The 12138-nt window shown below is 49.7% G+C and overlaps 1 protein-coding gene across 1 annotated transcript in view; it reads right to left on the reverse strand.

Moving 5' to 3' along the window:
* ABCA4 (ATP binding cassette subfamily A member 4) overlaps positions 1-12138 on the reverse strand; it is a 129402-nt gene that overhangs the window by 3105 nt on the left and 114159 nt on the right. Inside the window, exons 42-48 of the mRNA XM_036255448.1 lie at positions 11441-11503; positions 10057-10163; positions 7955-8096; positions 3535-3669; positions 2679-2782; positions 2505-2597; positions 252-501 (exon numbers count right to left, since the gene is read on the reverse strand). Coding sequence (XP_036111341.1) covers positions 252-501; positions 2505-2597; positions 2679-2782; positions 3535-3669; positions 7955-8096; positions 10057-10163; positions 11441-11503 — 894 coding nt within the window. The remainder of the gene's footprint in view (positions 1-251; positions 502-2504; positions 2598-2678; positions 2783-3534; positions 3670-7954; positions 8097-10056; positions 10164-11440; positions 11504-12138) is intronic.

Consider the following 12138-nt stretch of genomic DNA (forward strand, 5'->3'; position numbering starts at 1 on the left):
AAAAAGAAAAAAAAAAAACCACCACCACCAACCAGGAAGGATGAAACAGAGTCATAGTGTAGTGGGGAAGGATGATGTAAAGTCAGTGAAATTTGCTGATGATTAAAAGAGTGTGAGACAACAGTTCCCGAGAGACCGAGTTCGACCCTCAGGGACAGATGGAGCAGAGGTCACATCTCGCGTCCCTGTGGGGAGGATTCCAGCCCAGGCTTCGCACAGCCCTGCCCTGCGCCCGGCACCTCCGCGCTTGCCTGGTCCAGCGTGGTCTGTGTGACCGAGTACTCCTCGATGAGCAGGCTGTCCCTGTGGGAGATGAGCAGCCGGAAGATCCGGGCCAGGGAGGAGGCGGGCACCTGGAACTGCAGCATGTTGCGGTGCCTCTCCCTCTGCACGCTGCCCGGGAAGTTCCCCTGGAAGAACTGCTCCACGGGGTTCAGGTCGGGAAGCAAGTCGTCCTGCGGGGATTTGATCTTCATTGTGACGATGTAGCCGTCTCCAAACCTAGGGGACGCCCACAGCGGTGTGGGACAGGCCTGTTAGTGGTAGGCTCTCAGGCAGTCTCAAAATAAGGAATAGACTCATCAAAAACATGGGGGGTTCGAGGCCGCACTATAAACCTTTCGTGCATGTTTAAAACTAGGAGGGAGAAAGCCTTGGCAGTTCCTGGAGAGAGCCTGATGCTGGTTTTCAGAATGTGTGCATGTGTGGTGAAGTGAGTCGCCAGACCCATGCCCCGGCGTCCTGCTGCAGCTCCTGCAGGCACAGACGCTCCCTCTCCTTTCCCTTTCACGTGTATGCTGAAGTCAAGGTGGTTTTAGCGTCCTGCCTCCGGAGATCACTGGCCTGCTTGCGGAGCAGGTGGGCCCAGTGTGCATTCAGTGGTGGGAAGGCTGTCTGGCCCTTTAAGAGGCTGGCCAGGTGGCCTTGGCCGGTTTGGCTCAGCGGTTAGAGCGTCGGCCTGCGGAACAGAGAGTCCCGAGTTCGGTTCTCGCTAAGGGCACGTACCTTGGTTGCAGTTTGTCCCCGGCCCCGATGGGATCGTGTGCGTGGCAACCACTCGATGTGTCCCTCTCACGTCGATGTTTCTCTCTCTCTCTTCTTCCCTCTCTCCCTCCCGCTCTATCTGAAGATAAATGCAAAAATGTACTCGAGGATAAAAAAAAGGAGCTGGCCAGGTGGGAGCAAAGGCTTGGAAAGGCAGCACCTTCTCTGTGGAAATTTCCAGAACAAATGGAGCCACCAGGGCCAGGTGCTTCCCTCCTCCCTTCATCAGGTGAGCCAGTGGCCCCATGTGGATCAAGCATGTCCACCGCAGAGTGTTCACGGCCAGCTGGCTGCCCTGCACGCTTACGTCCCAGTATCACCGGGTCGGCTGTAACGTACCCAGTCTCCCTCCGCGACCAAGGGCTACTCCCTTCACATAGATGCCTGTACCTTTCAGCTCTGGAAGACTGTCCCTTCACACGAGGATCAGCCCCGTCTTGCCTGCCCTCCCACGGGGACAGTGAAGAGCGACAGGGAAAGGAGGTGGGAACAGCCATGTCTCCTGCAGCCGACACAGGAACTTGCTGGCACAGGTCTGGTGACATCACATGCAGACGCCCCCCTAGAGGTCTGCGCAGTGTCCAAGCTGCAGCTGCTCAGAAACCACGGGTCAGACACCCAACTGCAGCTGACCTGCTAGGCTTCCTCTCAGTCACCACCCGCCCTGCTTCCTGGGGGCGTGGTGGGCTGTCCACGGGCTGCCATGGGCACATTTACCACAGAGAAGCTGGGCTACGTGCTGTTCCTTTCACCAACCAGCACGGCGACTCTTATATTCCGGGCTCTCAAAAGGCATTTGTTAAACAAACAAGTGACAAACCGAAATCTACCCTTTCTAGTCTGTAATGTGGATCAGAGTGCGGGGGGTATGGCCTGGCACTGTGGTCGTAATCTTATTGTAACTGACTGGCACCCTGGCTGACAAACCATTGTTAGTACCACACGATTCACAGCCGTTCACAATGCACAAGGTACTGAAGATTACCGGTATTTTTGGTTTGTTGCATAATACACGGTCATTTCTCAAACTCCGAAGTTTACGACATGCCACAAAGAAAACCTAATACTCAGGCTATTTGGTCTCCTAACCGTCCCTAAGATGGTAGTGGGCTCTTATTAAATAGGTCATCAGTCCTGGAATTTTCGGGACCCGTGGCAGGATAACGAGGTGGTGGTGGTTACTCTCCCTCACCCCCGCCAGGCTCTGCACGAGCCCCAATCAGAACGCTCCATCTGGAGACCTGGGAGCCTTCAGGCACAGCCCAATAACGAGAGTTTCTTTCAGCACAACGGCTTTCTCCATTTGCTGCTGCAGAATGAGGCCTGGCCACCACCTAACTCTGCCCGTTGGGTGAGGACAGCAGGACACTCCCAAGTGTCGGTAGAGAGCACAGGGCCTGGTGGAACCCTCACCCCCAAGGAAGGTAACGAAGGTGCCCTCTGCCCCGCTGTCTCCTTACTTGTACTTGAGGTGCTGAATGGTGCCCAGACACTGAAAGGTGCCTCTCGCCATGATGGCCAGCCGCGTACACAGGGCCTCACATTCTTCCATGCTGCCGGGTAGGAGAGAGGAGGTGAGGGGCGGGGCTCCTGCCCGCCTGCCTGATCCACCCCAGCCCCTGGGAAGCTCTTGCCTGTGGGAGGTGAGGACCACGGCCCTCCCTTCTCTGATGATGCTCACGATGGTGTTCCACAGCATGCGGCGTGACTGCGGGTCCATGCCCGTGGTGGGCTCGTCCTGTGGGGAGGCAGAGAGGGCAGGGCCTGGCTGAGGGCACCTTCCGTGGTTGGCTTCCTCTGAGCATTATCTCTGACAGACAAGGCACAAGTCACTCCCCAGTGGGGCTGAGACCAGGAACCCAGGCAGAGTGGAAGGCAGGTGGTGCACCAGGGGAGTCAAGACAGATCATGCACACCTATAGACCCATTTCATCCCAGAAACGGTTCAAGTTGATAAGGCAAGGCAGAATTTCCTTAAAAACAAACAAGGAAACAAACAAACAAACAAAATCCCTAAATCTTACACACGTTTGCAAGGAGCTTAGGTGACTTTCTGGTTCCCTCCCAGTCCTGAGACCCATGGCCTCATAAACCCCAGACCCTGTGAGCACAGGGCCTCGGGCTCTGAGCGAGAGTCACACGAGCCTCGGGCCCAGGCCAGTGCTCCGTCCACTTCAAACCCCAGAGAGACCTGCTCTGGCAGGGGTCATTTCCCAGCGGACTGACCTTCCCCGGAGGGGCTGAACTTCCCTGCTGGGGGCTGACGGCCCCACAACACATTTCCCAGGAATAGAGTGAGAATGTGTTGTGACTCGTTTCCCCCAGGGCTGTGAACCAAACACGGCTGATTTGCTAAAAAAAATAAGTACTATAGGGAACAGTCCAGACAAAAGCAGACTGCTGCCTTTCTGCCTGCTGAGCCACCCACAGAGACGCAGCACCTGTTCCCAGCCCTGGGCCCGCCCGTCCCCACAGGCCACGGCCCCTCACCAGCAGCACCAGCGGTGGACAGCCGATCAGGGCAATGGCTGTGGAGAGTTTCCGCTTATTGCCTCCACTGTAGGTGCCGGCCAGGCGGTCTGCGTAGAGGGACAGGCCCAGGCTCTGAATACTCCCGCTTGCCACCTAGGGGAGAGCAAGATACCCATTTGGGAAAGAGAAACAAGCAGACATCTCAGACCTCCACCAGTTCCAAGCCTTGAGCTCCCAGATCTCACACATCTAGGATGACAGTGCCACCTGCTGGCTCGTGTTCTCTCGGCACACCTTCAAGGAGCAGAAGTCTTTCCACTCTGTGCCTTGGATCCCAGCTTGGTCAGCTCAGCACCCACTGGGTGCAGCCCCCTGAGAAGCGAGCTTCAGACTTACAAAGAGCAGGACCCAGTGTCCCGGACTATGGCTAGGTGGGAAAGAAGAAGAGTCCTAGGGTCTGTTTGAGAAGATGGTGGGGCTCATTGATTCCACCCTTCAACAGGGTCACACTTGAGATCTTGTGCATCAAAAGTATATGCATTGAGCACCCACTATGAGCCAGGCTTTGTACTAGGCACTGGAGGGTAATGGTAAACATAGCCATTGACCTTGTACTCACAGATGGGGTTGGTGCAACAAACAATCGAAACAGAATAATGACAGACTCTAACAGTGCTTTGAGGGAACTCAATAGGGAACTATGATGGAGAATAACAGGTGTGTGTGTGTGTGTGTGTGTGTGTGCATAAAACTAGGGAAGTCACTGGAGACAAACCCACCAGCTTCTGCCTTGTGCAATTGTACCTCTGCCTGGAATGTTCTTCCCCTACATATCCACGTGGTCCCTTTCAGCTCCTTTATGTCTCCATTCGAGTTCACTTCCTCTGGGAGGTTTCCCCTGGGCCACCCCACCTCAGTGCACAGACCCGATGCCAACGAGTCTTCCCTGCTTTATTTTTCTCCCAAGGACTTCTCATTAACAAATATACTGTATATTTTACTTACCTATTATCGTCTGTCCCTCCCACTAGAATGTAAGCTCCATTTTCAAGTTTTTATTTGGAATAGTTTCCAACTTACAGAAAAGTGTGAAAATAAGAATAGTAAAAATAACACTCATAAACCCTTTATTCTCTCCCTCTCTTACACACACACACACACACACACACACACACACAATTTTTTCAGCCCTAAAGATACATCATGGCCCTTCACTCCTAAATACTTCAGAGTCTATTTTTTTTTTAATAATAAGGTTATTCTTGTACATAACCACAAAACAGTTATATGTGTCAGTAAATTTAGCAATGTTATTATATATTTTTCTGATCTACCATTCATAGTTCAGTTTTGTCCATTGGCCCAATAATGTCCTTTGTTGCATTATTTTGTCTGCAGTTCATTACTGAGTCACTGAGTCTACTTAGCCTCCTGTGCTCAGGAACATTTCCATAGCCTTTCTTTGCTTTCTTTGTCTTTTATGACTTTGATTCTTTTGAAGATTACAGCCCCTGTATTTTTTAAAATAGCATGTTCCTTTAGAGCAGCAGTTGTCAACCTGTGGGTGGCGACCCCTTTGGGGGTCGAACGACCCTTTCACAGGGGTCGCCTAAGACCATCAGAAAACACATACTTCCAATGGTCTTAGGAACCGAGACACAGCTCCTCTATCCATCTCCAGGCGGGTCCACCCACATGCAGATACACCCACATACAACACGAGGACCTGTATTAAAGGGTCGCGGCATTAGGAAGGTTGAGAACCACTACTTTAGAGTTTATCTGATGTTTTCTCTTGGTGAGATGCAGGTTTATGCATTCCCATCAGAATTACGTAGGTGACATTGTGTCCTTCTCAGGGCATTGCATCTGTGGGCATGAGCTATTCGTCTGCCTCTCAGGAAATGTTAATTTTGGTCACCCAGTTAAGATGTTGTCTAATTCCTCCATTGAAAAATGATTATGCTTCCCCCCTTTCAACCAATAAGCAATTCATAGAAGATATTTTTAAACCACACAAATATTTTGCTACTTATAAAAAATTTCCCCTAGATTTAGCAACCATTGATGATTCTTGTGTAATCTAATCCTTGCTATAATCGTTGCAAAATGATTTTTCAACTCCATAACTTCCTCCGTATAAACAACTGCCTCTGTATTTTACTGCAAGCAAGACCCTCCCTTCTCTCCTATTTATTTATTATCTATTTAACAGCATTGACTTAGGATGAATTCCTATCCCTCCCTGTGTTTTATACTTTATCATGGTATTTAATTATTTTGATGCCCAAATTGCCCCATATGTGGCCATTGGGAGTACTTGTGACACGCCTCTACCGTTTTGTTCTTAAGCACTTCTTTACTTTTGGCCTAAGATTTTCCAGGCCCATTTAATACCTATGCTGTCCCAGACCTGGAATGTGCCATTTATTTGAAGAGTCATAGCTTCTTTCAGTGGGGAATGGGATTAGATACCAAAATTTGGGCACTAAGTGTACTCATTGCTGCTGAGATCATTTTACTTCTTAGCCCTTTCAGTTATACATATACACAAACTTACACACATATACATGCATATGTACAATATACAGGGACACATTATGCATGCATGCACAAACTCATGCATGTAAATATTTCATGAGTTTACAATTCCAATTCCAATCTATCCCCACAGGGTAATTTCTTGCTTTCTCCTTTTCCACATTTGTATGTCCCCTCTTCCACAGTGAACTCTGGCTTCCAACAACGTTAACACATTTATTCATTTACTTAATCCTGTAACACATCTCGGTTGTTTCAGAACTGCTTTGCCCATGCCACTATAAAAAATAGACTAAAAAGAGCTCAGAATCTGTTTGTAGTTTTTAAATTCTGCTCCTCTTACTGAAGTCTGCGGATATATAGTGAAGTGCTGAGTCATCAGTTATTTGTATTAGTTCTTTCCTCTCCTTTGGCAAATAATGTTTATTTGAAATAAAATTGGATTAAGTTGCTTCAGTTTGCTTTCAGAGTTAGGATTTTCTTTTTGTTTCCATGTTTACTCCCTTTCCATTCTTATTTAGTTTTATTTTTTAATTTTTAGACTATTAACATGCTTCCAAAATCAAAACTATACGAAAGATGTCCTCGGAGAAGTGTCATCCCCTCTCGTTTCCCTTTGGTCAGCGATGGGAATTATTGCATTCTGGTTTATCCTTTCTGTGCGTAAAGGTAAGCAGACATATATATGCTTTCTTACTTTCCCTAGTTTTTTTTTTTTACATTAGAAAGCATTATACATGTGCTTTTTTACACTCTGCTTTTCTTTTTTAGAGAGAAAGGAAGGGAGAGAGAGATAGAAACATCAATGTGAGAGAGAAACATCAATTGGCTGCCTCTGCATGCCCTCTACTGGGGATTGAGCCTGCAACCTGGGCATGTGCCCTGACCAGGAATCGAACCAGGACCTCTCAGTCCATGGGACAACAATCCACTGAGCCAGCCGGACCAGGCTGCACTTTGCTTTTCTTTACTTGAAAATATCTCTTGGAAATAATTCCATATTAGTTCACAGACATTTTTCTTGTTCTCTAAAAAAAAAAAAAAAAAAAAAAAAGCATCTGTGAAAGGGTTAGTAATGTTTCAAAAGGTAAAGGTAAAAGCTTGCAAAAGGCAGAATCTATGAAAAAATGTGTTGCTTGCATGACCTTTGCTCAGCCTTCTGTTGAGTACGGATAAAGATAATCTGGATTATCCACAAGGCAATGGATCACCCCTCAGGTGCCGGACGAGACAACAGACAAGTCCAATTGCAAAGTGGCAATGGGCCAGGCAGAGTACTCAGCAGGAACTGCTGTCAGCTAGAAGTAGAGTATATAACCTACACCCCAACTGTTACTCGAGGCCGACCCCTTTCAGGTGCAGCCCGCCTGCACCCAGGCGCATGCAATGAAATCGTTTTGCTCTACATCGGCCTTGCGTTGTGGATGTGATTTCCCACCAGCTCAGGCCTTTTAATCTGCATAAGACTGTATTGCATGTGTGTATTCTAAGTTATTCAACCAACATCTTATCTCTGAACATTCAGTTAGGTAATTTCCAGTATTTTACTACTAAAATGCAATGAGTCTCTTTGTGCACGTACATTTTGTACGGCGGGAGGCGTACCTGCAGGGTAAGTTCCCAGAAGTGGGATTCTGGGTGAAAGGACAGAGACATGCATTGTTTTGTGAGAAACGAGGGCAGGAATATTTTGTCTGTCTGTTTTTTTGTTTTTTGTTTTTCATTGCTATACCCCCTCTTCCAGAACAGTGCTTGGCACTCAGTAGACACTCAGTAAGCATTTGTGGAATGACCAGATCGCGTTCTACAGCGTTCCCATCTCTGAGTAACTGCGCCCTTACGAAACAGCCTGATGATTTACCAGATTCCTAAGTTGCCACGACAAACCATTGCTTACCCTCTCCATTTCCTCTGCTGGTACGCCTCGAAGCCGGGCGTAAAGGTAAAGGTGTTCTCGCCCTGTGAGCAGCTCATCAATTGCATCAAACTGAGGACAGTAGCCCATACTTTGATGGACTTCCGAAATATTGGTTAAAATACTGCAACGAGAAAAAGCAATTAGCAAGTTTCCTTCAGAGGGGGGTGACGGGAGAGCTGAGGCTGGAGGAGCTTCTGCCAACAGGATAAGGAGGCTCCTCTTCTTCCCCTTTGCTTCAGAAACGTGTACGACACTGAGGACGGAAGCAGGGGCCCTCGGTTCTAACCTGAGGAACTTCAGGAGTTCTGAGCTTTGAATGCAGTCAGGTCCTCCAGTTTCTCTGTCTAGGATAAACTGAATACCTATTGCCCAAATCAGCTTTGGTTTGGGATTGGATCGCCTCGCATATTAGTTTAAAAACAAAGAGAAGATCAGGTTTCAGAAACGGAACAGTGATATTTGATCCCTTTCAGACATTTGGGAAGTAGCTAGAGAAGATCTATGTTTCCCAAGGAAGTAAACTTCTCCATCTGTATTTATTGGCAGAGATACAGTCAATGAAATAGAACCAAACAGGTCACACACACCCCACCCTGAGCAAGAGGCTGGCAGGGCAGGGAGAGGAGATGAAGTGAATTGAGTTTTATTAATTCCTCTGACTGATCTATTCTCCCCACTAAAATACATTGCCTTGATGTAAAAATAAACTGTCCACAGAGTGGTCTAATGTGTCCCCCCTTTCCCTTATAGCTTAGGGTCTATGAATAGAGGAGGACACAGTAGGATGGGACAGGGCAAGGCCATCCTCTATGACAGTCCCCACGGTGACGGAAATGACTCCAGGTATGTCTGGGCCAAGTAAAACCACTCAGGGAAGCAAGGGGTGTGCTTTGTTAAATTCATAGGAGCCTCAAAACCGGAGAGCCCCAATCTGTGTCTTCAACCTATAGTTTCTTTCTAGCTTCCATCTTGGTTTTAACTTCTGAGCATCAGACTGTGTCTCACTTGGACTATAACTTTATGTCTTATGGCAGATCCTATTACAAACCCTGTCCTCCACCCCCCACCCCTCACGACTCGTCTTGTTACCACTGTGAAATCATATGCTCGACTGTAAGCTACGCCGAAACTGCAGCTGAGATAGATCCAGCCGTGGTCTCACTCCCCCCTGCCAGTCCCTTTGCGCTGGCCCCAACAGGGATGGCCAGGGAACCAAATCCATGCTGTCTGAGCCAGTGAGGCGTGCCTAGGAGTCCCCGTGCCCGGTGGCATTGGCCATGCTGAGGATGACTCTAAGGCGATGAGGCCCAGTCAGGCAAGTCCTGGGCAGACGTGAGCAGTGCCCAACCCCACCTATACCCCCGGCACCAAGCTCCTCTGGGCACAGCTCTGGGAGCAGCTGGAAAGAGGCAGACAGGTGTGAGCGCCTGTTCCCTGACCTGTGCCCAGAGGGCTGCCTGTTCACTCGCACCTGACTACAAAGCACAGAAATCACCCTCCAGAACCCAAGGGCGCATGCCACTTTTGCCTTTATAAAGGTTCCTTGGCCTGGCCAAACCAAGCATCGGCACAGAAATAGCCAGTGAAGATTAGGGCCCCCTAGGACCTGGAACCAACCCCATCCAGAAGCTCAGAGAAAGGATGTTTCATGACAGGGGTTCTCATCCTGGGGCCCGGGGATCCTGCAGGGCCATGAATGCTTCAGGGCTCAGTCAAGTCCCAAAAACTCTTTGCAAACATACGTGGGGAGGTCTCGAGGGACAAGTATTCTTCAAAGGAGGAAGGTGCAAGTGTTCATCTGATTCTCAAAGGAGTTCATGACTCTGAAAGAGTCATGACTGTGCATCCAGGACTTTCTGGGAGTCCCTGCAACAGAGGAAACTCCTACCAATCGCGATTCAGTTTTCCAGTCTATGTCTTGGACTTTTTGAACGGGGCTCACCGGAAGGCCCAGCCCTCTGCTCGGATGTTCCAGGCTCTCAGTCACCCTCAGACAGAGTCTGATGTCACCCTCCATAGGGGACAGACACATGGCCCAGGACCTGTGAGAATATCCTGGGACAGGACGGAAGGACACGTACCTCTTGCCTGCTACGGTAGCATTGCCTGAGGTTACTGTGGTGTCCCCAGTGAGCATCTTGAAAGTGGTTGTTTTGCCGGCTCCATTCACTCCCAGGAGGCCAAAGCACTGAGGAGGAAGACACAGCACTGGCCTCACCCGAGAGCCCGGGACGGTCCGGACTATGTGCGGGATATTGGGGTCGGGGGCATTTTAGACCTGTTCTCCCATCAGGAGGCCACAGAGCTCCACGTGGTGCAGGGAAGCAGAACGTGCTGCCCGACATGGGCCACTCTGGCGCAAAGATGGTCTTGCGCGGAAGGCCACTGAGAAGCAGGTGCAGGAAAAGCTTTCTGCCCTTTCCCTATTTGCCTACGAGCAGGACAGAGGTTCACAAGGGGTTTCCCTCCCCTCTGCCAGGGAAGACAAGTTAATCCCTGAACAGCAGTCTGGAGATGGCACCAGGGGACCCTACACCACACAGTGACTAACTGCCGTTACCCCCCTTAGCTCCCCGTGTGTGCCTCCCACAGGCTGCTTCCCGAGAAACCCCCGTCCCTTTGTGCTGTCTCGGCACTTCTCCGAAACCGTCGTCCCTTTGCTAAGGTGCCGCATAAGCCCAGTTCCAGCCACCCGTTTGCGTCACTTCTTTCCTCATGCACCTGCTAACAAACTTCTCTTTGTCCCTGTCTTGTTCATCTGTGCTTTGTCGGAGCAACTGACGGAGCCCGAGAACCTAGGAGGGTAGTGGGAAAGAGGGTTTCCCCCCAACAGTGGCTATGAGCACTAAAGATGCGTCTAGTCTGAATGGACATGCTTAAGTATAATGCACACTGAATTTTGTTTTTGTTATTTTTAATCCTCACCAGGGGATTTTTTTTCCCATTGATTTTTAGAGAGAGAGGAAGGGAGAGGGGTGGGGGCAGAGAGAGCAGGGGGGAGAGAGAGAGAGAAATATCGATATGAGAGAGACACAATGATTAGTTGGCTTCCGCAAGTGCCCCAGCTGGGGCCCGGGATCGAACTTGCAACTGAGGTGCATGCCCTTGGCCCGGAATCGAACCTGTGACCCTTTGGAATGTGGGCCAACACTCTAACCACTGAGCCACACCAGCCAGGGCAAAACACCATGATTTTGAAAACTTAGAGCAAAACAAAAGAATAAATAATGTTTTAGATGAATTACATGTTGAAGTGACAGTATTTCAGATGTATTGGATAAAAAAGGAAATTAAGATGAACTTCACCCGTTTTTACCTTTCTCATGTGGCTACTAGGAAATTAGAAATGACCCGTGGAGACTTGAGTTTTATAGCGATCCGACGGCTCGGCTTTAGCGGGGAGGAGAAGGTGCACAGGAGCCCATTTTCTAAAGCCCTTTCCGGGGAGACCCGCAGAGAACCCACCTCTCCAGGACGGACTCCCATGCACAGCCGGTCCACCGCCGGGCTGGAGGTGCCTGAGTAAACCTGCAAGAACAGACTGGACTGAGGACGGAGAGGTTCGAGCAGGGAAGGCAAGAGAGCAACCGATGGCTTAGGTGGGAACTGGCAGCACCAAGAGGCTACAGATTAAAGGGCTTTCAGAGGGGGCTGTGAGCCCCAGAAACCCCGACACGGAGCCTGTGCCGAGACCAGCTGGAGGAAGACTGGTCGGCTCAGCTGCCGCGGCTCTGGCCGAGGCCCTGGTCAGCACCCACCGTGAGCACCAGGGAACATGCCCTGGAATTCTAGGTTCTCGGAAGGCAAGCTGAACACAAAGATGGCAAGCCCCCACAAAACTAGAAAAACAGCCTGGCCGGTGTGGCTCAGTGGTTGAGCGTTGACCCATGCACCAAGAGGTCGCCAGTTCGATTCCCGGTCAGGGCACATGCCCAGGTTGTGGGCCTGATCCCCAGTGGGGGACAAAAAGGAGGCAGCCAATCAGTGTTCTTGTTCATCAATGTTTCTATCTCTCTCTTCCTCTGCCTTCCTCTCTAAAATCAATAAAGAAAAAAAAATTAGAAAAACAAATCACTGGCACAGGTGTATACTTATCCTACAGAAGGCGGATTGCAGCGCTGTGCCATCTCTGGGTCCAACTGGCACCACCAAACTAACACGCC

Source organism: Molossus molossus, unplaced genomic scaffold (assembly GCF_014108415.1).
Source record: "Molossus molossus isolate mMolMol1 unplaced genomic scaffold, mMolMol1.p scaffold_m16_p_12, whole genome shotgun sequence".
Taxonomy (NCBI): Eukaryota; Metazoa; Chordata; class Mammalia; order Chiroptera; family Molossidae; genus Molossus; species Molossus molossus.